Source organism: Hemiscyllium ocellatum, chromosome 19 (genome assembly GCF_020745735.1).
Source record: "Hemiscyllium ocellatum isolate sHemOce1 chromosome 19, sHemOce1.pat.X.cur, whole genome shotgun sequence".
In the NCBI taxonomy this organism is placed as follows: domain Eukaryota; kingdom Metazoa; phylum Chordata; class Chondrichthyes; order Orectolobiformes; family Hemiscylliidae; genus Hemiscyllium; species Hemiscyllium ocellatum.
Genome location: NC_083419.1, coordinates 60515604 through 60541520, shown reverse-complemented (window position 1 = coordinate 60541520; position 25917 = coordinate 60515604). Strand labels below are relative to the sequence as shown.

At 43.5% G+C, this 25917-nt stretch overlaps 1 protein-coding gene across 4 annotated transcripts in view; it reads left to right on the top strand.

Moving 5' to 3' along the window:
- The window catches only part of cntn1b (contactin 1b), a 661974-nt gene that overhangs the window by 250210 nt on the left and 385847 nt on the right, over positions 1 to 25917 (top strand). For all 4 annotated transcript variants that reach the window (XM_060839985.1, XM_060839987.1, XM_060839988.1 and 1 more), the window contains 6 exons: positions 2204 to 2330; positions 2657 to 2829; positions 10705 to 10800; positions 21038 to 21244; positions 22683 to 22782; positions 24772 to 24953. In XM_060839985.1, coding sequence (XP_060695968.1) covers positions 2204 to 2330; positions 2657 to 2829; positions 10705 to 10800; positions 21038 to 21244; positions 22683 to 22782; positions 24772 to 24953 — 885 coding nt within the window. The remainder of the gene's footprint in view (positions 1 to 2203; positions 2331 to 2656; positions 2830 to 10704; positions 10801 to 21037; positions 21245 to 22682; positions 22783 to 24771; positions 24954 to 25917) is intronic.

Sequence of the window (25917 nt, the reverse complement as noted above, 5' to 3'; positions counted from 1 at the left end):
TGTCCATTTTAAATAGGGTTTACAACTTGCCTAAGCAGTGATTGTGATGTGAGCACATTAGCTTAGATTGTCTGCTTGACCGTGATCCATTTTTGGTTAACGCCAATTAAAGCATCTCATTTCATCTCTCAGAGCTCGACCGGTAGTTCTCGGGCTACGGGTTGGCTTTGACTAAATGTGTGCAGGTGCTTGGCTAACAGCAATTTTGGATGGTGCCTCTTGTTGCAAAGATGATTTTTCATAGATATATTATAAAAAAACGAACAACATTCTGGGTTGTTCAGGCACTGGTTATATTGTCATCTAACCATCTACGTTTCAAACTGTTGGTTATTTAGCTAGAGCGAAAAAGAATGTCCTGATGAATAACTAGTTACTGCAGAGGTAGGAAAGAAACAGAAAACATTCACATTTATCCAGAAATTTAAAACTCAAGCAGCACATATCACTGCTACCCGGTGATGTGTTAGACCTGATATCAAGTGAGGCAGTTTTGTAAACTTGTTTCACATTGCTCAGATGGTTGATATGAATTTAGATTGTATTTCTATTGTGTAAATATTAGTTATGATTGTAGATAGGAATTGGGTTTTGATACAAGCAGAAAGATGGTAAACTGAGACAGGACTGTCACCGAGGATGCCATATACTCGTGCTGCTGGCTGTTCTAGCTGGAGGTGTTCATCATACAAGTTGAAGCAGCAGGGTTTCCAATAACTTCATTCCGACGGCTTCACTTTCCCACCTTCTGCCAACAAAGCTGTCAGATCAGTTCACTAATTGCGGCTTCCTTTTGAACCTGTGGCACCCGTGCAGAAGAGGGCAAATGCTGTCAAATCAAGGATAGAGTGGCCTCAGCTCCATCTGCTATCTTCTCTACAGGGGGCAATTGAATACTTGTTATCTGAAGCCCTACCTTCAGTAGACCAACTTCGGTCAAATGTTGGATCTGTCAGAAATGTTAAAATGAAAGCTACTGAACTTTGGAGGACTCTAGTAAACTAATCTAACTTGTAAGGGATCTTTAATGTACTCTGAATTCATGTTCTTGTATTAACACGGATGAAAGTCTGGCTTCATTGTTGTTAGGGCATTCTCTTCAAATATTGATTGCAGATTGTCTTTCTAATTGGATGTAAATCTTCCATAAATCTATTAAAAAGTTGAGTCTACTCTGAACTGCTTGTCCAATTTATGACTTTGAGTTCTAAGATACATTACTTGAATAATTTAGTATTGACGTTATCAAATACAATACATTGACCGTATGTTGAAAATGCACATAATCAATAGCAATTTAGCAGGAATGATTTTATTATCTGTGTAATAAAGATTAAATACATTGAATTAACATAGAAACTAATGCAAGCTCTAACCATTTGAAAATCAACAATTAACAGTATGTGGTATGGTCTACCTGGTATCTGGTATCATTTTATCCCAGCGTCTGTCAACATTTGTCTCATGGTTGCTACACTTGTACTGAATGACACCAGGGGTTTCCCAGTGTGGCTTTATTTGCCTTGAGGACATTGTAACAAATTGACAAAGTAAATAACTGAAAGATTGAGTGACATGTTTAAGAGGTGCAGGTTATGGGACACAAGTGCCAGTTTGTCAGACCAACATGGGCAGATAATGGAAATGTTTAAATTGCAGCATTTGAGAAGCTAAGGACAAAGACTAACTTGTTCCATCTGAAGCAGTTGAACCTTTTTAAAAGTATTACAGCTCACCATATGTCTTGAATAATTGCTTGATTTATGGGTTCTGAGGATGTGTGGTAAATGTAATATAGAAGGATGAGCCTGAGGAAGATGGCATCAGGAAGAATTAACATTGCATCCAGTGTTGGAGGAATATTGGGGGTACTGAATGAAGAGTTACATTCACTATCTGTTTGAGCTCTTTCAATACATGTGACTCCATGAAAAGTGAAACTGGATGTGTCATAGGAAAGGTGGCGAACTGACAATATGTCATTGATGCTAATCAAAATAGGTAATAAAAACAGTAACAGAATCATGTTAAACCATGGAAATCTAGTGCATGGAAGGAGCCCATTGGCACATGGTGTCCAGTGGATCCAGGAGATAAGACCTGCACTGAACTGTTTGGAGTTCTATTTAGATTTATAGGACATGCCATGGTATTTCATACAAGTGCAGTCTCTGGCTATAATAGGTATGTTTTATACTTGCAGAAGACAGTAGGCAACATGGACCAGTGTTTGAAGAGCAACCACTACCTACAATCTACCCAAAAGAGTCCGAGGAGGCAAAAGTGTCTCTAAACTGCCGGGTTCGGGCAAATCCCCCCCCAACTTACAGGTAAAAACAATGCTTTCTGTTTTGTATACATGCCTGTCTTTTAGAATGATCAAGGAATATTGTTCCATGTGTCTTTTATCCATATTAGAAAGTATGTCAAACCTAATAAACCTCACTTTGTATTCATTTTTACTTTTCCTGTTCCCTATTGTTATCATTTGATTGCCAGGTGAGTACTAGAATGGTCTTGATTTACCTTTGTATCCATGTTTCCTATCATGAATGCCACTGTGTCAAATATAACTGAGTGAATATCTTGTGGGTTCAAGACTTGCCACTGTTTCTCTTGAATTACATATAGAAATCATTTTATGTTTCATATATAGCTGGAAAATAAATAACCGAGACATTAATGTGGATGATACTCGTTACAATATGATTGGTGGTAACCTCGTTATTAACAACCCAGAAGAAGTCAAGGACCGTGGCAAGTACCAGTGTCTCGCAACAAACAAGTATGGAACCATTATCAGCAAAGAAGCCAACCTGCAATTTGGATGTATGTAATAGCTTGGATATCAGAGATCTTCTTAAATTGATCTATATGCTGGTTTCTATTTGTTGGGTATTTCTTGTTTGCCTCTCATTTCCTCATGTATTGAAAATTGGTTGCAAGCTGTATTTAAGCACAGAATCCAACCTGATTTTCCAGTCCCATAGTCAAGGAGTGCTGCACTGTCAGAGGTGCCACCTTTAACAGGAACTTGTATTCCAATAGCACCTTTTAATGTAGGAAAGCCTCCTAGGGAATTTGCTGTGTTTTATTTTAGAAAAGTATTATACCAAGCCATGTTAGGAGGTGGAGTCAGAGACATACTGCACAGAAACAGGCCTTTCGGCCCAACTCGTCCACATCGACCATATTCCCAATTAAAGTAATCCCACCTGCCTATGCTCGCACATATCCCTCTAAACCTTTCTTATTCATGAACATATCCAAGTATACCTGCATCCACCACTTACTCTGACAATTCATTCCACACACACCATTCTGTGTAAAGAAAAGGTTGCCCCTCATGTCCTTCTTAAATGTTTCCTCTCTCACCTTAAAAATATGTCCCCTAGTTTTAAACTCCCCGATCATAGGAAAAAGACACTTGTCATTCACCATATCTATGCCCCTCATGATTTTATAAACCTTAATAAAGGTCACCCTTCAATTTCCCACACTTCAGTGAAAAAAGTCCCAGACTCTGCATTCTAATTTTATAACTCAAAACGTCCATTCCCAGCAACATCCTGGTAAATCTTCTCTGAACCCTCTCCTGCTTAATAATATCCTTCCTATAACAGGATGACCAGACTTATCTACAGCACTTCAGAAGAAGCCTCACCAATGTCCTGTATAACCTCAATATGACATCCCAACTCCTATGCTCAAAATTCTGAGATATGAAGGCAATAGGGCTAAATGCTTTATTATCTACCTTGTCCATCACTGATGCAAATTTCCAAGAATTATGTATCTGAACCCCTAGGTTGCTCTGTTCTATAGCACTACCCAGGGTCCTATCATTACTAATATAAGTCCTGCTCTTATTTGTATTGTCAAAGTGCAATGCCTCACATTTATCCAAATTAAATTGCTCAGCTCAATGACCTATTTGATCAAGATCTTTTAAATTATACCCACCTCTACTACTTCCACTGGCAACTCATTCCATACATGCACCACCCTCTGTGTGAAAACGTTGCCCTCGGGTCCCTTTTAAATTGTTTTCCTGTCACTACCTTAAACCTGTGCCCTTTAGGTTTGGATTCCCCTACCCTGGGCAAAAGAGTTTGGTTACTCTCTTTATTCATGCCTCACAAGAATTTATAGACCTCTATAAGGTTACCCCTCAACCTCCTCCACTCCAGGGAAAAAATATCCCAGCATGTCAAGCATCTTATTATAATGCAAACCTTCCAGCCTCAGTAATGTCCTTATAAGTCTTCTGTGCTTCCTTCCGAGTTTAATAATGTCTTTCCTATAGCAGGGCAACCAGAACTATATGCAATACCCCAAATAAAGCCTTACCATTGTCTTGTACAGCCATAACATGATGTTCCAAATTTACTAGGTCAGAGGGACAACAGCTTGGTTAAAGAGTTCCATCGTAAGTATTGTCTGAAATGAGATGCAAAAAGGGTAGAAAGTGTATCCAGAACTTAAGATCTGAACAGCTCCACCTGAAACTTGGTCACCATTGGCTGTGTGATCAGAATCAGTAGAACATAATTGGAGGAGAGCAGGGATATCACAGTGTTGCAGGGCTGGAGGAAATTCCAGAGACTGGGAAGGCCAGGGACAGATTCAAAAATGAGAATGAAAATTTTAAAATTTAAAACATTGCTTGACCTGAAGCCAATGCAGGTCAGCAAGTATGGATAATAAAGAAATGGAACATGCTCTGAACTAAAACATGGGCAGCAGAGTTTGAGATTACCTCATGTTAACAGAATGTGAGAGACCAGCCAGCAATTCTTCAAATTGAAATGTTCAATTGAGTCCTATTTGCACCCTTGGGTGGATGTTCGTGATGCCACAACACTATTGTAAGAAAAACAGAGGTTCTTTGAGAATGCTGGTCAGTTGCCTCTCAAACAGTATTACTAGAGAAAGTGGATAATCTATTGTTTATTGCATTCAGGTTTGATGATTTCTGATATGTTAAAATATACTATCATATTGCTAATATTATAATTGATACTGCACTGCGTATTGGGCTGTCAGGCATTTGAGTATGGCTGAGGGAGGTATTGCAGATGTTTGAGATTAGTATCAAGATTAGAGTGGTGCTGAAAAAGCACAGCAGGTCAGGCAGCATCTGAGAAGCAGGAAAATCAATATTCCAGGCAAAAGCCCTTCATCAGAAATGAGGCTGGGAGCTTTTTACAAGCGGGGGAGCAGGGGTGATGAGGTGTTTGAGTTTGGCCTGAGGCTATGAGAGGCTTTTTCCTTTCATGTACATGAACATGATGTTGTGCCTTCAAATTATTTGCAAGGATCTTAAAGAATTAAAGACTAAGAGGAATTTGGACCAGTTCTCAAGTAAAGAATGGAAATAAAGCTTGTACTTTCATCACATGGCTGAGAAATATGCTCAATTACTCCATGTAGAATTCTAGAATCGTACAGTACAGAAGAGGCCTTTTGATGCATTGTGTCTACACCAACTGAACTAACCAAAATCTACACCAGTCCCACTTTCCAGCACTTAGCTTTGAAAGATCTGACATTTCAAGTGCTCATCTAAGTAGTGCTTAAAAAATTGAGGTTCCCCCCTCAACAACTCCCTGAAGCAGTGTGTTTCAGAACCCAACATTTGCTAGGTGAAAAACCTTTTTGTCAAATCCCCTCCAAACTTTCTGCCTTTCTCTTGAAAATTATGTCCCCTTGTTATTGACCCTTCAACTAAGTTGCTCACTATCCATGCTGTTCAGACCTCTCATAATCTTTAAGTACCTCTCTCAGGTTCCCCCTCAACCATCTCTGTTTCAAGGAGAACAACCCAAACTTATCCCTTGATAGCCGAAATGCTCCATCCCATCCCTGTGAGCTTCTGTGTTTATCACCCACCTGTGTCCCGTCCATTGTTGCAAATCTATTTGTATGTCTCCTGAACAGTGATGAATTTGATGATCAGTTCTGCTAATGTTTTTGTTGTGTGTGTCTTTTATGTCTGACTAAATAGTTCTCTTCTATTTCCAAAGAATCTGTGTTAAATTAACCATGATTGGGTTGAACTAAGTCAGATTTTAATTGGAACCTCGCTGTTTGAAGTCGCTGTGTCTCTGAGCTAGTCTGAAATGAAGAAGCTTCTTCGGTTGCTCCTTCAGGGGCACGTAGGAAGAACTTAACATCTGCATTGCTTCATACTCTGCTGGTCACTAGAAAGTCGTATAATGTGTGACATAAATTAATTATATTTGCATTCATTAATGCAACTTCATTAATATTGGTGGCATCTCATTATAACTGGCATATCAGTTTAGTTAGTTGTTTTGAGTTTGTTTTTAGCTTCTTCCTGTTTAGTTGCAGTCAGTTAACACATGCATTTACAACCTTCTTTAGAAAAAAAGCTGGATATCATCTAATCCATGATTGATTGACCTTATCTGATCACTTTCCAACCTTCCTGATGGATTCCCATGTGCACCTTAATCTTTCCGCCAGTCATTTCAATAAAGTAGAGAGCACAGAATGGAGCTGCAAGGTAGAATTTATGTCCATTGCTGATTTTGACCATTACCGTTCTGTAATTGCCCACTCAGGAGTTGTTGGCTGAGTTCATTTGAGAGTTATAAGTCAAACCCCATAGCATTTCATCATACTGTTCTCTGTTTGCTGTTTTTACACACTAAAAGATGGTCAGAGACAGATTACTGGGCTATAAAAATCACTCATTATTTAGTGGAGAAGGGGAGAACATGGCTTGCAATGAATGCTTTTGGAATCCTAACCATTCTGAGTTAACACGTGCCTCTGTAATGTCCCTGGCAATCCATTAACTCTCCAGATTGTGCAGTTGCATGAAATTTGATTTTGAATCAATTATTCTTACAAAGTCCTGACCAAACAGGTTGGAACCAGCAGAGATGTGCTTCAGATGTTGTTGAGTGAGCCCCCAGTCTGTCCTTCCCTTGTGTTGAAGGAAACAGCAGTTTGAACAAACCTCTGTTTGTGCATTCATTTCTAAAAATCCCAACAGCCTTTCAGTTACACCCTCACAGCCTTGCAGAAGGTGAGCAATCACTACCAGTGATACCAAGTTCTTGAGTTAACTGGAGTCAGGCCAGTTGTGGTAATAGATTAAATTCCACCGGGACACGAGGGGCAATTCCCTCAAATTAATTCCCCAATTCCAGCCACACATTCCCCCCATCGCAGCCGCTTCCGCAGCCACTTCTGCCCCTAATGACTCCACCCACACCATGCGTTTTGTCATTTCCGCCCCTATGTCATCAATGACATCACGCATTCTGTGACTTCCGCCACCACTCTACTGCCGTTGTCGCTACCACTTCTGCCCCCACCGACGCAACTTACCTGCATACTGCCAGCACGCCTCCCACAGATCTCAGTGTCACTATCCCTGACCCCAGAACCCTGAGGGGAACACCATCTCTGCAAATGGCTCCAAACCCATTTCCCTAGTCACATCCCCACCCCCACTCCCAACTCCACACCTATGCAAGGTCCTAGCTCCCAGCCCTGCTGGGTTTTCACCATCCCTGCAAACCTCCCCCTCACTGAGGATGAATGATCAGTCCTCAGCAAAGGCCTTACCTTCATCCACCCCACCCACGCATCAACAAATTCAATACACGTTGTGATGTCGAACACTTTTTCTGCTACCTCCATCTCCAAGCTTACTTTTACCATCAAGACTCCCACCACCTTCCGAGGACTCCTTCACTCGCCTCCAATACACTGCATCCACCTGGACACCTCGCGCTGGCCTATTACTTGCCCTCGACCTCTTCATCTCAAACTGCTGCCCGGACATTAACTGCCTCAACCTGTCTACCCCCCTCCCCCACTCCAACCTCTCACCCTCGCAACGCGCAGCCCTCAAATCCCACTGCTCCAATCCCAACCTCACCATCAAACCATCAGATAAAGGGGGTGCGGTGGTAGTTTGGTGCACTGACCTCTACACTGCTGAAGCCAGGCGCCAACTTGAAGACATCTCCTCCTACTGGCCCCTCAACCATGACCTCCCCTCCCATCATCTCCCAGATCATACACAAACTCATCACCTCAGGGGATCTCCTACCCACAACTTCCAACCTCATAGTTCAGGAACCCTGCACCGCCCGATTCTACCTCCCTTCCAAGGTCTACAAACCTGACTGCCCCACCCAACCCATTGTCCCAGCCTGCTCCTGCCCCACTGAACTCATCTCTACCTACATCGATACGGTCCAGAAACTCCCCGCAAATGTTCGGAACACCGCCCACTCCCTCCACCTTCTCCATGACATCCGTTTCCCTGGCCCCCAATGCCTCATCTTCACCATGGACACTCTGTCCCTCTACATCTCTATCCGCCATGACTAGGGTCTCCAAGCCCTCTGTTTCTTCCTCTCCTGACATCCCCACTAGTACTCTTCCAGTGACACTCTCGTTTGTTTGGCTGAACTGGTCCTCACCCTCAACGATTTGTCTTTCAAATCCTCCCATTTCCTCCAGATGAAAGGGGTAGCCATGGGCACCTGCATGGGCCCAGCTTTGCCTGTCTCTTTGTTGGCTATGTAGAACAGTCGATCTTATGTAGTTACACTGGCACCACTCCCCACCTTTTCCTCCTCTATGTTGATGCCTGCATCAGCGCCACGTCGTGCTCCCACTAGGACGTTAAAAAGTTCATCAATTTCATCAACACATTCCATCCTGACCTTAAATTCACATTGACCATCTCTGACACCTCCCTCCCCTTTCTAGGCCTCTCCATCTCCATCAACGACGACCGACTCAACACTGACATTTTTTACAAACCTACTGACTCCCACAGCTACCTGGATTGCACCTCCTCCCACCCTACCTCCTGCAAAAATGCTATCCCATATTCCCAATTCCTCTGCCTCTGCCGTATCTGCTCCCAGGAGGATCAGTTCCACCACAGAACACACTAGATGGCCTCCTTCTTTAAAGACTGTAATTTCCCCTCCCACGTAGTCGAAGATGCCCTCCAATGCACCTCCGCCCTCAAACTCCACCCCACCAACCTCCACATAAAATGCATCATCTGCCGACATTTCCGCCACCTACAAATGGACCCCATCACCAGGGATATATTTCCCTCCCACCTGTATCCACTTTTTGCAAAGACCATTCCCTTCATGATGACCTGGTCAAGTCCATGCCCCCCAACAACCCACAATCCCCTCCTGGCACCTTCCCTTGCCAACGCACAAATTACAATACCTGCACCCACACCTCCTCCCTCACCTCCATCCAAGATCCCAGAGGAGCCTTCCACATCCATCAAAGCTCCACCTGCACATCCACCAATGTCATTTATTGTATCCTTTGCTCCTGATGCAGTCTCCTCTACGTTAGGGAGACTGGACGCTTCCTTGCAGAACACTTAAGGGAACATCTCTGTGACACCCACATCAATCAACCCCACCACCCTGTGGCCGAACTTTTCAACTCCCCCTCCCACTTTGCCAAAGAACGCCTCATTTTCCACCGCGGAACCCTTCAACCCCAGGGTATCAATGTAGACTTCAGTTTCCTCATTTCACCTCCACGACCTTACCCCAGTTCCAAACTTCCAGCTCAGCACCGTCCTCATGACCTGTCCCGTCTGTCAATCTTCCTTCCCACCTCTCCGCTCCACACTTCTCTCTGACCTATTACCTTTAACCTTTCCTCTACCTATTGCACTCTCAGCTACCTTCCACCCATCCCCACCCCCTCCCATTTATCTCTCCACCCCCAAGACTTCCACCCTCATTCCTGATGAAGGGGTCCTGCCCAAAACTTCGATTTTCCTGCTCTTTGGATGCTGCCTGACCTGCTGTTCATTTCCAGCACCACTCTAATCTTGACATTAGTCTCCAGCATCTCCAGTCCTCACTTTCGCCTGGGAGCTTAACCACACCCATTCAGGCTGCTTCTACTGTTCCAAAAAAAAAACTCAAGGCTTTACATGTTGTCTACCTTCTCATGGACTGATTGGCATTGCTCTCCCATCTCTTTTTAAAAGAAACCAGGACAAAATAACTTCTTGAAGCCACAGCATTGTCACAATCCTGCTCCACAGTGAAAGTTGCTTTGATGTGTCTTGGTTTAAATTAATGTTTGTGCCAACAGGAGCATCACTCAGTAAAAGATTCGTTCGACATGAATTTCTTTAAAGTGGACGCAAAGTCACAGGGTAGTTTGAACTTTTTGTTTGAAAGTATTCCCTCATCTTCTAGTGAGAAAACAAACCTCCTGGGGTGGGGGGTAACCATTCGGTACTCTGCTGTCATGCTAACAATTTGTTTTTAGCTGTTGCCTGTATCTGCGAGTTTTCAATGTGGTTCTGTGTATCGACCATTAAACTATTGTAATGAATTCATGCTTGGTCAGTGTTGATGACTGAACTTGAAACTGCCAATCAGCTTGCTTTGAGTCAGACATGAAAACGTTATGCTTTACGCAGTAGAACTAGTTGACTGAAATATCATTCCGGAGTTTGATGGACTGGTGAAGGGTGTTGATTGTGTTAACAATAAATTGGAATTGAACTTTGACTGCATTGGAGTTTGGCTGCAATCTGCCATAAAGTCACCTTGTCAAGTCAGTTAAGAATCTTGGCTTTACTCTACAAAAGTTGTACTTGTGACTGTCGATGAATCATAAAAGACTCTTTCTGCATCTGTCTGTCTTTTCTAGACCTGGAGCGATTTCCAACAGAGGAGCGCCAAGCTGTGGAAGTGAATTTAGGAGTCGGGGTCATGCTCCTTTGTGCTGCCCCTCCCCATTTTCCAGGTAATTGCACACATTTCCACATTTCAATGTTACTTGAGCTGTGTTTTCCTTCTCTTGTCAATGTTACCACCTTCCCTCTTTCCCCATAAGGCTTCTTCCTGGACTGTGATTTGTGGGCACAGCTTGCGATTAATGTTTTCAGGTGAGCGTTGGCGGTCAGTGTTGACAGAGTGTCAGTCGGTTTGGTTGTCGGCATTCTTTGAACTTAGCTGTATATGATGAACCTTCCAAAATTCTGCTTTAAAAGGTAAACATCATTTCCCTCAAGACAGTGCTTCTCAACAAAGCCCTGACCATAACGGCATCAGAGAATCTGTTGTCCTCTTTCGGAGAAACACTGACAATGTCCTTGCCGTCTCACCACATCACAGATAGAATCATGAAACGTGAGAATGCGCTTGTGGGTCATTCAATGCTTGGCTGTACCAGATCTTTGATGCACTTTCCAGTCAGTGCTGGGTCACCGTCCTGGAACTGACTCCCTCAGGGCATCGTGGGTCAATTCACAGCATGTGAACTGCAATGGTTTAAGAAGGCAGCTCAGACCCACCTTCTCAAGGGCAGCCAGGGAAAGGCAGTAGGTGGTGGCCCAGCCAGCAACACCCACATTCAGTGAATGAATAAAAACAAAGTTAGTACTAATCCCTTGCATTTTCCTCAGTGCTTAGCAAGCCCCTTCAGATCGCACAGATACTTCAAATATTTCAACCCACATTCTTCTTAAGCTCAGATATTAGAGGCCCATTTTATACAGACTATCAGCATGAGAATCTTTGCTGTACCCCTTACAACACATATATCACCTCATTTAAAGATGGAGACCAATGCACCAACTCCTCCTGGGGCAGTCTCACCAAATCACTGGACAGTTATAGTAAGATTTCTTTACTCCTGTGCTCCAGTTTCCATTTAAAAAAGACTAACATGCCATTCTCGTGATTACTAGATATTTATGCTTAATTTCTGTCATAGAAGCAAAATACTGAGGATGCTGGAAATCTGAAAAAGCAAGCCAAAAGTTTTGGAGAAACTCAGCAGATCTGGAAGTGTGTGGAGAGAGAAAAACAGTTAACGTTTTGAGTCCAATATGATTTCTTAGAGAGAGACTCCAACACTTTCTGATGCATTTCTGTGCTCCTTGTACGAGTGAACCCAAGTTTCTGTGAGCATCAATATTTATCCGTTTCACAAATTTCAAAACACATTCTGCGTTTTTATTCTTATAACTAAAGTGCGGGCTCATCTTTCCCTCATTACATTCTGTCTGCCTCATTATGACCCACTAAATTACCCAATTTCTCTCTGTCTGTCTGTCTGTCTGTCTATTAGAAAAACATATTAAATAAAAAAAAAGGAAGAGCAGGGGTAAGGCCTTTGGGGTGCAGTGGTAGACAACAGATATGGTAAATACCTGTAATACCCTACTTATCTGTCTCTCATTACTTGAACAGCAATGTTAAATTTGATAATATCTAATCACTGGCACTGTTCTAGAATCTAAGGAGTTATGGAAAATCATAACCAATGTTTCCAATATCTTTGCAACTACTTATTTTAAACCATAGGGCTGGGTACTGGGATTTGTTGGATTTATTCCTTAAAGTTTCTCCAACACTTGTTGTCTGCATTAAGCTCTTTTCTTTTGTTAGCCCTCTTGGTTGTCTTTTTATTTATTCAATATCTCACACTTGCCTCATTCCACTTAATCATTTATTCTGTTTGACTCTAAAGGATTCCTATTTACTTTAGCTACTCTCCTCCTTTTCATATACTTATAACAGCTGTTACAATATTTTTTTTATATCCCTGGCTTGTTTAGACCTGCATTTTGTTCTTTTTCCTATTTTTACAAATCTTTTTAATTACCCATTGCTGGTTTCTAAAGCATTCCCAATCCCAATGCTTACTTATGTTTATTCAACATTTTAGGCATCTTCTTTTAATCTAGCATTAACCTTAATTTCAAACAAAACCAGGGGTTGCCGGAGAAACTCAGCAGGTCTGGCAGGATTTTTGGAGAGATAACAAAGTTAACATTTTGAGTCCAGTCACCCCAAAGATATCTGTAGTGTTTGGAAGGAGGTTGGCCAGGTGGATCTCATGGAATATGAGTTCTCTGATTGGGGCAGTTAAGGTAGACCAATCAGGGAGTCCTGGCTGACAGATATAAACAGGAGTCAGAGCCCAGGTGTCATAGAGGCATAGAGTTATAGAGATGTACAGCATGGAATCAGACCCTTTGGTCCAACCCGTTCATACCGACCAGATATCCCAACCCAATCTAGTCTGTTGTCTGTCACTGTGTCTCAAAAAATATATATATAACCAGATTAGAACTGTTCCAGTTGAGGACTGAGGGTAAAAAAACAAATAAACAGGAATTTCAGGAATTCTCCTCACTCTAGGCTCTGAGCTGGCTGGTCAGAATCCATGTACTGTGCACGTGTAAATAAAGGGTGACTTGGTGACGGAATACCGGCCACTGTGGAGTTATTTTAAGATCGGAACAGTCACGCTGTTTCTGTCTATATTAATGCTGCTAGTCCTGTTGACTTTCTCCATCAATTTCTGTTTTGGTTTAGATCTTCAGCATTCACAGTTATTTTGTTTCACTATCCTTCGTTTCCATCGTAAGCCACAGATGGGACTTCTGGATGCTGAGATGTTTCCCCCCCAAGGGGGAGTCTAAAACTAAGGGGGCATTGTTTAAAGATAAGGCATCTCCCATTTAGGCTGAAGATGAGAAATTCCTTTTCTCAGAGGGTCGTGGAATTTTTCTTCCACACAGAGCAGTAGAGGCCTTATCACTGAGTCTAGCCAAGGCTGAGTTACACAAATTTCTGATTTACAAGGAAGTTTGCATTATGAGGTATCTTGCAGAAAAGTGTAGCTGCGATCAATTATGATCTTATTGAGTGGTCTGAGATGCAATCCATTTTCTGTTGCCTTCCTTTGAACTGAGGAAGTCAATAATCTGTGAACTGTAACATTCAGATCACACCCCATCCCAGCAGTTGCTAGGTTGCTACATTCAATTTTACTCAGCAGTAGGAGTGGGGCTTATTCCAAGGCTTTCAATTGATCACTCAGTGCAGTTTAGGGGTTACTGAAAAAAAGTTCAAAGGTTGAAGCTGTGTAGTGAGTGAGAATTTGAATGGGAGAGGGAGAAGACAGTGCTGCTGTTAACTGCATTGCTGAAGGCAATTGAAGTATCTGGGATCTATATAGTGAGAGACAATGATGTCCTGGGAGCAATGGGAAGTTCAGATTAAGTCAGGTACCACCAGTAGTTCATGGTAGCTGAGATGGGTATTAATATTTGCTGGATGCATCTGGGCAAGGTGAAAGCTCAGGGAAAACTGCAAGGGCAGTTTTATCTCGGTGAAGCTAGTTGTCATTGAAGAGCTGCAGTTACGCTTGTGAATGATTAGGGGAGTATAGTTTCAGAGCTGAGGGGAGTGTAGACCCAGGAAAAGAGGATGATCTACAGATTGGGGACAGTAATTGAGTTCACGACACAGAGGAAATTTAGGGCCAAATCAGCAAAAGTGAAGAACTGTAATTCCTTGAGTAATGGGCAGGGTCATCAGCAGTACTGTCAGTCACACAAGCAAATGAATAACCTGCCCAATGATGCTTGCCTTTTCAGGGCAAGGCCATTCAGTTCCTCACCACTTTACGGTCTTGATCCAAACATGCGTAAAAGAGCTGAATTCAAGAGGTGAGGTGAGAGTTACTGCCCATGACATCAAGGCTGTATTGACTGAGTGTGGCATAAAGAAGCTATAGCAAAATTAGAGATGAGGGTCAGGGAACTCTCTACAGGTTAGACTCAGACCTGGCAATTGGGAAGATGACAGTACTTGTTAGTGGTCAGTCACCTCAGCTCCAAGAGTTCTCTGCAGGAGCTACTTGGGATAATGGTCCAGGCACAACCACTTATAGCTACTTCATCAATGGCTTTCCCTCCATTGTAAGGTCAGCAGTGGAATAGTTCACGGATGTTTGCACAATAATGCCATCTGTTACTGAAGCAGTCCATAACCACATGCAGCAAGATCTGGACAATGTCTAGGATTGAGCTGACAAATGGCGAGAAACTTTCATATCCCACAAGTGCCAGTCCATGACCAACTCTAATGAGAGAAAATTTAATCATTGACTTTTGACATTCAAAGGCATCACCATCACTGAAGCTCCACAAGAATATCCTAGGGGTTATCATTAGCAAGAAACTGAACTGAACTGGCCATGTAGGTACTGTGGTTACAAGAGCAGGTCAGAGGTTAGGAATACTGCAGCAAATAACTCACTTCCTGACTCCCCAAAGCCTGTCCATAAGGCATGAGTCCAGAGTATGCTGGAATACTCCCCACTTGCCTGGATGGTACAGCTCCAAGAAGCTTGACACTATCCAGGAGAGCACAACCTGCTTGATTGGCACCACATCCTTAAACATTGCCTCCTTTGCTGATGCTTAGTAGCAGTAGTGTGTACTATCTACAAGATGCACTGCAGAAATGTACCAAAGCAACTTAGACAGCACTTTCCAAATCCAAAACCACTTCCCTCAGGAATGACAATGGCAGCAGATACATGGGAACACCAACACCTGCAAATTCCCCTCTTGGCCACTCAGCATCCTGACTTGGAAATGAGTTCTTTATCCTGCAGCATTGCTAGGTCAACATTCTGGAACTCTCTTCATAATAGCATTCTGAGTCTCCTGACAATAATTTGATTCCAATTGGTGACCGTCTGTGTGGCGGTTGCACATTCTCCCCGTGTCTGTGTGGGTTTCCTCCGGCTGTTCAGGTTTCCTCCCGCAATCCAAAGATGTGCAGGTCAGGTTGGTTAGCCATGGGAAATGCAAGGTCACAGCGATAGAGTAGGGGTCTGGGTCTGGGTAAGATGCTCATCAGAAGGTTGGTGTAGACTCGAAGGGCTGAATGGCCTGCTTGCACCCCGTAGGTATTCAATGGTTCTATGAAATGGACCACAACTGATCAGCAAGGCACCTTCCCACCACCATCTCATCGGGAATCTGGAACAGGAGATATATGCTGGCCCAGCCAGCGATTTCCACAGCCTTGGAATCAATTTGGAAGTATAAATTTTGGTTGACTTTGTTTTAGTTTAATGACTAGTTGTCTTTTTTCAAGTTTGAGATGATCAATTTCAGAAAGTGACAGTTACATTTTCCCATTTACTAGTTTAAAGTACTGTCTTAGCCTAAAGAATTTGGAAATAAAAATCAGCAGCTATTCCTTTACCTGTTATCTTCTGTACTCCTTGCGAATTCTTTTGTTCTTTCTATCCACTCCACTTTTTTAAATTTCCACTTGTCTCAGCCTTTGGGTTACTGTGTTCTCATCTCCCTGCTCCTGATGGTCCCTGCTGTACCAGACCACTGCTCTTGCTCCCATTACTTCAGGAAAATTGACCATGTTTCAACAATCCTGGGTTTTGGGAAATGTCTCCAAACTGGTCACACTTTTTATCAAACCCCTGTCGTGGGAGGGCAGGAGATGAGTTAAAATAGTCCTTGAGCTGACCATTCCTAGTTCTAGCCTGCTCCTTGGAGCAGCAGGCTGGGACATAGATTCAGATGTCAGTTTGAGACTTGTATGTCGCGTCATGCTATTGTCATTGCCATTTCGGATTAGTGACTGAACTGGGATTCTACAGTCAGGTGGGGAAGAAGATCTGTCTGTAAGTAGATTCAAATTGTTACAGGTTTCTGGGTACGGGTGAGGAACCTGGAGCAGCAAGAGTGTGCCTCTCTGTCCCACAAGGCAACTCACTCGTGCAAACTCATTACTTCTGCCTTGTCCTCCATCTCACATTTTGGAATCAGTTCACTTGATTTTGCAGAAGAGGAAGATTGATGGTGAGGGTAGAGAAGGACAATCTCCACTCGGCACAAGGGGATGCTGCAACAGTCTGACATTCACCGCTCCATTCCTGTACTCTCCTGCCAACATCTGAGGGACAGTGCTCGATTTATTGATGTCGTTAAGCTGAATGGCAGTCAAATTGTGCACATGACCAATTGTGATCCCTCTTTTGTCTGTTTGTGGATGAGATTGTCTGCTTCTTTTGATGTCCTCCAGCTTCGATCTCCTCAAAGAGACTCATTCCCTCTCTTCCCCCCTGATAGCAGATTATCTTTCCTGACCAACGGATTTCTGATAAAGGTGCAGGACTTACTACAGACATTGGGAGCCACAGTCTTGGATACCGAATAAATTTAGTTTAACTCAGTGATTGAGTGCAGCTTCTCTGATTAAGTCCTCTGGTTCTGTCAATGAACTAGAGAATGGAAATTGCAAATCAACGACTCGGTTACAGCACTTGGAATGCCAGCTGCTAAACATCTCTATTGAACCTGCTGGAAGTGCAATAGAGCAGTTTTAAGTGAAACCCCTGAGGGATTTCAGCTCCGTATATGTCCTGGTTTGTTGTATCCGTTGAGAAACGTTTTTGTACAATGCACATCTCTTGCCACCTTGTGGCTGTTAACAGTCAGTAGATAGGAAACAACCCAGAACCATCCAAGTGATTTCATCTCTCTTCCAACGACCGTGGATTCAAGAATAATATTCGATGTAGATGACTATGTCAATCATTGCTAATTGAAGCATCCGTGTGTGGCGACTGGAAAAGGTTCCCAAGATCCGAGAAAGAGCTCACAGACTGGGCTTTGAGCTGTGACAGAGTGGATGTGGATGGTGCATTAACATTGCTATGAAGTATAGAGACTCTACAGTTAGAGCTGACTGCATGGACTTAATGAATAAGACAACAAGCATTCCAATTTCGTTCAGACCTGTCTTAAATCATTGCACAGAGCTAAGATATATTTTCTCTTTTAAGCCCCTGATTACAGTTGCTTCTGATTATAATCCTAGGCCGCAATCAGCATACTGCGAGCCCCTGACACACTGCTGAGGTCATTGTCCAAGTGTTGTCATCTGCCCCATGAGGAGGGCACTGTCCAGTATGTCCAGATTTCTCTTTCCTTTGTCTACTCCTTTATTTGACTCTCTGCTTTCCTGTTAACTCCTGTGCAATGCATACATTTCCTGTTAATGCCTTCTTAAAGTAATTGGATTGAACCTGGATTCTCCATTAAGCCATATATTTATGGTTCTGTGTGCTGAGAATTCTGTTATTCAGCCTTAATGTAAGGCTCTTGCTAGTTTATTCATGAAAGGGAGGTGGTCTGTGGTATTATCGTTGGACTGTTAATCCAGGGACTCAGGTTCGAATCCCACCAAGGTCGATGGTGGAATTCGAATTCAATAAAAGAAAATACATGGGTGGCATGGTGGCTCAGTGGTTAACACTGCTGCCTCACAGCACCAGGGTCCAAGGTTTGATTCCAGCCTCAGGCGACTGTCTGTGTGGATTTTGCACATTCTCCCCCTGTCTGTATGGGTTTCTTTCAGGTGCTCCGGTTTTGTCTCTCAGTCCAAAGTTATGCAAGCTAGGTGAATTGGCCATGTTAAATTGCCCATAGTGTTCAGGGGTATGTAGCTTAGGTGCATTAGTCATGGGAAATGTAGAGTAATAGGATAGGAGAATGGATGTGGGTGTGGTACTCTTCAGAGGGTTAGTGTGGACTTGTTGGGCCAAATAGCCTGTTTTTACACTAGAGGGATTCTATGAAAGTCTGGAATTAAGAGTCCAATGATAATCGTTGTTGAATTTTTGGAAAGACCCATCTGTTTCGCAAATGTCCTTTAGGGAAGAAAACTGCCATCCTTACCTTCTCCTGATGCTCAGCAATGCAGTTGATTCTCAACTGCCCTGTGGGCAATTAAGGATGGGCAATAAATGCCCATCCTGTGAATGAACAGGAAAAATCCCCATTAACCACTAACCTGTGTAATTCAAAATAAGCAAGAGTTGGAAGAACTGGACAAAATCCTTCTTTTCTGTGGAGCACTCTAAAATCAACATTCCCAGCTCCAGCCCAGAGCAATTTGGGAGCATGAATCCTGAAAAGCTAACATCCAAGTTCAGTGGATAATAGGGAAGACAAATGAATTGTTGCTTTTATATTCAAAGAGAATGGAGTATCAAAATCAGGGAAGCCTTCCAAAAATTGTACAAGGCAAAATTAAACCATGTATGGAATAAACAGTCCAAAGTCCTGCTATCTGAGGAAAGATATAATCGCATTGCAGGCAGTCCAGAGAAAGTTGCTAGGCTGGTCCCAAAAAGGAAAGATTCCATTATGAGGGGTGTTTGTGCAGGTTCGGGTATAACCATTGGAATTTAAAAGTATGGAAGGCAACCTTGTTGAGACATTTAAGATTCCTCAGGGACTTGACTGAGCGCATGAATACAGGTCATTCTCCCTTGTGGGAGAGTTTAGGGCCAGAGTTAGGATGGAGATGTGAAGGAGTTTCTTCTTTCAGAGTGTAATTAATCTGTGGAATTCTTTATCACAGAGAGCTGTCGAGGCTGTGTTACTGAGTATATTCAGGCTGAGAGAAACTGATGTCTAATCAATAAGGAAATTGAGGTGATGCAGAAAAGTGGGTTTGAAGGTTATTAGATTAGCCGCGACTTCATTGAATGATAGAGCAGATTGGACGAGCTGAATGGCCTGCTTCGGTCTTTGTAGCTTATGGTCTGAAGGTCGTATTCTGGAATGGACAAGCATGGTGTTGTGGAAGCCTATTGGCTAGCTTAGCCCACTGTGGAGAATTTCCAGTCATCAATCCCTGGACTTCTCAACTTCCCCATGTTCTAGTGAATTTTAGACCTGCCCAACTGACCTCTTTTGGAAAATGTTCAAATTTTTTTCCAAACCTAAGACAAACCTGAAGTTTTGTTTTTTTGTGTCTGTTTGTGGTGCCTTTGAGAATATTTCTGATCATTGGTAAACAGTATGCTGGGTAAGTTATTTGGAACATTTACAATAATACTATCTGGACATTATGATTGATTTTCTGTTCCGTTGCTGTTCGTGTCTCTGGCAGTATCTACAACGTGGCAGGTAAAGTCTGACAGGAATCGAGTGTCGTGTTTACAATCAGTACGTGATATTTGTGGGAGTTCTAATACATTACAGACAGGGTGTAGTAACAATATGTTTCTACAATTTAAGCTACTGCTTGAACACAATGGAGTTTTAATTCTCAACTGAAGGAGGGGAAACAGCAAACTTGGTTTGAGGACGATACACAAATTCATTTTTGTTTCAGAAATGGAAGTGAGTGAAACTGAAGCTAGATTGTGACACTTGATGCAATTAAAATTAAGCAGTCTTAGGTTTTGGTAGTTTACTCCTATTCTGAGGAGACCATGCGTCCACATTCCAAATCTACAGGCTGAGAGGTAATTCCCTGTCCCATCTGTCTGTCTAAGCATTGTGCTCCCTTTGATCTAGACAGAAGGGAGAAAACCTGGTTAAAACCTGTAGAGTAAGCACCATTTCCGTGTTTGGATGTTTCTGGAGCTTTACTGTTTCTCTTCCGGGTACAAACTAGTTTTCTGAATATTTTCTGTTCTTTATTAAATGTTTAAATGTGGCTAGTTTACAAACTATGTGGGAAGGTTATTGGTTTGCTGTATTGGACTTGGTGGGAAAGGGAAGTGCAATTATCTTTAGTCAATCACAATCATTTCGAGGTTCTTTGCGCAACCGTTTGCACACGAGTCATGAGGATTTCAGTCCTCCAGGGAAACTGCTGCACCTGCAGAATTAAAGAAAAGAAAGACTTGGGTTTAAAGAGTGCCTTTCACCACTTTAGAACACCCTGAAGCACTTCAATACCAATGAGTTAGCTGAGAGGTGTTGTCTCTGTTATAATGTTGGGAAGATGGAAGCCAATTTATGCACTAGTGAGCCACAGTTGACATGAGTGAAAGGTGCTTTGGACTTTCCATGGCAGCAAAAGATGGTGTACTCATTTTACCAACAGAGAGATTCCTTTCAGATGCCACTTCTACAAAGTACACAATGCATTGACGCCAAATTTTGAATATACGTCATTGTAGGAAGCAGTGTAGGAAAGTGATTCTTGCTTTACATGACCTGGTTGTGCCTAATCCTGATGTCAAACATGAAACATTGAGCGGTGTTCATTTGAACTTGCACTGATGTCTAGGAGCACAGGTGTTTGGAAAACTATGTTTTCTTCCTGGGCAAGTTGGGACTGGGATGTCCATTCTTTGCCAGGTCCTGTGTTAACCACAATGAAATGTTTTCTTCCCCCTACAGATGACCTCACCTATCGGTGGCTTCTGAATGAATTCCCCAGATTCATCATGTCTGGCAGACGCCGTTTTGTCTCCCAGACCACCGGGAATCTGTACATCGCGAAGGTGGAAGAGAGTGACATGGGCAATTACTCCTGCATTGTCACCAGCCCGTCCATTTCCAAAAGTGTTTTCAGCAAGTACATCCCCCTCATCCCTCAGACAGCCGGTGAGAATTTACGGTTTTGTGACACTCCTCTCTGAATCACTTTGTTTTTTTGAGGGAATGGAAAGAAATCATGTAATTGTCAGATGAGATTTATCTAAGGGCATTGCAAGACGTTGTGAGGCAAACATGGAAAGCATTCTGTACAGATCCTGTAACATTTTGTGTATAACCATCAGACTACAGGAATGCATGTGTAAAGAAATTTATACATATCAAATGTGAATAATATGAATGTGAGAGAGTCACTGAGGAATACGGTATGGACTTGAAATAAAGCAAAGAGAATGCAAAATATACTACCTCAGGGAGTGCTTGAAGCAAATAACTCAGATGCACTAAAGAGGAAACTGGATAAGTCTTTGAGGGAGAAGGGAATAGACATTAATGATGGTAAACTTAAATTAGGAATGATCAGAGGAAATGGAGTAGATCATAAACCTTGGCATGGGCTGTTTTGATTGTGCCATGTTTCCTGTCTAATGTAACCTAGCTAGGCATTATTTGTTCTCCTTAACAATGGACATGCACTCCTGATTGCACAGTTTGTCAGATCTTGTCTGACACTGGCTGGAGATTGATGGTATTTTAACCACAGAATATGGAAGTTGTTCGATTTCCCAGCAATCCTGGCTTTCTCCCAGAACACCTCCATTGCTGAACTTGTGCAGCAGGAGTTTGGGGTGGGGAGAGCATGTGGCATCTCATCAGGTTGTGAGGCGAGTGCTAACTTTTCAAGTGTGGGTCCAGAACAGACCATGTGGAGGCATAGTAGGATCCAGCTTTGCCCTGTGTGTGCAAACCGGTGGGCAGGGGTTACCAACCAACAATCTAGAGAAAGCGCAAGCCCCTAGTTACCGAGCAGTGAGACCATTTGTGGTATCCAGCTGTAGTCATTAGTTCAGAGCACCAACTCAGTGTAGCCACCATTGTGGAAATGCTCTTCACTAAAGCAGACCAGGTGCAGAGTGCAGATTTGTGTAGGTTCACCTGAACGGGAACAGTTTGCAGTTGCTGATGTGTCCCAGTTGAAAAGGGGTCCAATTGAAGGTGGGCCTTCCAAATCTCAATTACCTGACAGATGCGCAGCTTGCATGGGAGTAACAACCAGAAATAGCAACCCTGTCATTTGTTTGCATTAGTCCCTGCCCTTGCTTATCGGATGACAATTGTATTGTACTAAACTGTGCCAATGGAATGCGCCCAGACTTGGGAATTGTGCCAGTGTTGCCTATCAACTACTTAGCTCAACTTGGGATGTCAGCAGAGAATGTGCTAAACCTTTACTTGCAGTTGTTTAGAAATGGTGAGTGAAAGTCATGCTGGTAAAAGCACCCACAGTGGTTTCGTTTCTCCTGCGGTTCATCTTCCTCTGGTAGTACCTGTGACCAGTCACGAGCAGCTTCAGTGATGTTTCTTGTACTGTTTGATTAAATTTCAGGTGTGGTGAAAAGATATCCTGCTGACATCAAAGTCAGGTTCACCGACACCCAAGTCCTGATGGGTCAGAACCTCACCCTGGAATGCTTCGCACTTGGAAAGTAAGTATAAGGAGTAAGATAATAAGTTTCAAATGTCGTGGTCTTCTTTCGAGAAGAGTTATTCTTCTGCACTTTCAGATATGAATGAAACATTGGATAGGTACAGAGGGAGGCCATTGAGTCTGTTCTGCTATTCAGTTTGTTCATGGCTGAATTGTACCCCAACAACATTTATCTGCTTTATTCCATATCCTGAAATGCCCTTACAACATCAAGTAAGCTATTTCAGTCCTGGAGTTCCAGCTAATTTTAGATTAGACTTACAGTGTGGAAACAGGCCCTTCGGCCCAACAAGTCCACACCGACCCGCCCCTACATTTACCCCTTACCTAACACTACAGGCAATTTAGCTTAGCCAATTCACCTGGCCCGCACATCTTTGGACTGTGGGAGGAAACCGGAGCACCCGGAGGAAACCCACGCAGACACGGGGAGAACGTGCAAACTCCACACAGTCAGTCGCCTGAGTCGGGAATTGAACCCAGGTCTACAGGCGCTGTGAGGCAGCAGTGCTAACCACTGTGCCACCGTGCCGCCCCGCAAAATTTACAACCTTTTGTGAAGCAAATGCTATATTTATACCAAGCCATCAGTGATAAATCAAGTAGTGGTTTCTGATTTCCTGTTTCCTGCCCAGGTCCTTGAATTTGATGATTAATGCCCTCGGTCGAATTTCCTCAAAGTAGCTTCTTTGACTCTTCCCTGTTGAATAATGCTGTAAATGTTTGATAAGTCTGGAACAGATCTCTCAATGTCCTACACTAAAAGGGGCACGCAGCAATTTGAAGCAACCCTAAAAGCTTATTTTGCGACCTTTCTTTATTATTCGCCAATTTTCTTCCATTCTGTCTATAACATGACATGACCACATCTCGGTCAGCAGTTTTTGGGTGTGAACCTCATAAGTCTCATCAGAGAAGGAATGTACTCACCCATCCAGTCTGTTCCCCCAACCTCTGTTAGCCAGCTCTTCAGCTGTGGGGGTTATTGGAGGTCACTGAAATACCAAAACATTTCTCGCTGGGGAATCTGGGTAATGATCAGGAGCAGGGGCACTGGCTGACTCTATTCTTCCGACACGCTGCCCAGTATTTGGGGTGTTGAGACTTAATACACAGCCCTGGCTGAGATTAACTGACCTAGAGCAAAATGTATAAATTGTACCCCGTCATCATTATGGTTTCAATCTTCATGAAGCCACGCTTTGCAATTCCCAGCTCACTCTTATCTCCTCAGTACTGAGCATTCTGGAAACATTGCCATTTACACCAAGGTGAATTTTGGAGATGTGTTTTTGTTCTCTCCTGACTCTGAAGTGGTGCTGGGATAAGAAACTTACTCTTGAGTTGAATTAGTCTCAACAAAAGGGAGCAGTGCACTATATTTGTGATTGTTAGGTTTCATCTCTCATGGCCTGCGTCGACTCAATCCACAGCTGGCTTTGTCTTTTCTGATTTGACTTTTGTTCTATTGTCATTATGTACAAACCTGATCTCTAACTTATCCTTCTTTCCATCTCTCTCCCTCCTCTTCTCTCACATGTGCTCTCTCTGTCTCGCTTGCTCACTCTTACACTTCCCTTGTCTCTCTCCCCACCTCTCTTTCACACTTCCCCACACTCCCTTTCCCTTTCATCCCTTGCTCTTTGCACTCTCTCTCTTGTCCCATCACTCTCTCACACGCGCTCTTTCTCATTGGCTCACTCACCCTTTTCCTCACCTCTGCGTATCTCTCTTTTTTCCCTTCAAACTCTCCCTCTTACCCCTCTCTTTCACTGTCTCACTGTCATACTCAATTTCTCTCTCATACTCTCTATCTCTCCCAATCCCACACTCTGTCTCTGTATCTCTCTCTCTCTGTCTATCTCTCTCTCTCTCTCTAACTCTCTCCATTTCTATCTCTCCCTCTGCCTCTCCGTCTCCTTCTGTCCATTCCTATCCAAACCCTTCACTTCTCCTTTCTCTATCTCCTGCCTTCCCTTCCCCTCAGCCCAATTCCTCAGATCCGTTGGTGGAAGCAGGAGGGAAGTCTGCCGAGCAGTGCTGAGCTGCTCACCTATAACTCGGTGCTAAGACTAACCAACATCCAGCCTGAGGATGAAGGCACTTACGTGTGTGAAGCAGAGAACTCTAAAGCAACAGATCGGGTTGAGGCATGGCTCACTGTACACGGTAAGGGAACCCTTCTGGCAGTCACAGTCATAGAGATGTACAGCACAAAACCAGACCCTTCAGTCCAACTCCCCCGTGCCGACCAGATATCCTAATCTCGTCCCATTTGTCAGTACTTGGCCCATATCCCTCTAAACCCTTCCTATTCATCTCAGATGCCTTTTAAACAACCCCAACCTCACCATCAAATCAGTAGACAAGGGTGGGGAGCAGTGCGCAGTTGTAATTTGATGCACCAACTTCTACGTCACTGAATCCAGGCACCAACTCCTCCTACTGCCTACTCGATCACAACCTCACCTCCCATCACCAAACTATCATCTCCCTGACCATCCACAACCTCATCACCTCAGGGGATCTCCCATCCACAGTCTCCAACCTCAGAGTCTGGGAAACCTGGACCGCCCGGTTCCCCCTCTTACCCAAAATACACAAACTGACACACCGTTCAACCCATTGTTTCCGCCTGCTCCTGCCCCACCGAAATTAACGCTGCGCACCTTGATGCCATCCTGTCCCCCTTGGACCAGGATCTTCCCACATTTGTTTGGGACACCACCCACACCCTCCACCTTCTCCATGACTTTCGGTTAGCTGTCCCCCAGAGCCTCATCTTCAACATCCATTCACCATGACAAAGGCCTCCAAACCCTCCATCTCTTCTTTTCACGCCGACCCAACCAGTACCCTTCCACATGTCACCTACTGTGTCCATTGCTCTCGGTGTGGTCTCCTTTACACTGGGGAGACAGGACGTCAACTTGCGGAACGTTTCAGAGAACATCTCTGGGACACACACACTAAACAATCCCACTGCCCTGTGGCCAAACACTTCAACTCCCCCTCCCACTCCTCCAAGGAGGTCCTGGGCCTCCTCCATCACCAATCCCTAACCACCCCACGTATGGAGGAAGAACACCTTATCTTCTGCCCTGGGACTCTCCAACCATATGGGATCAATGCT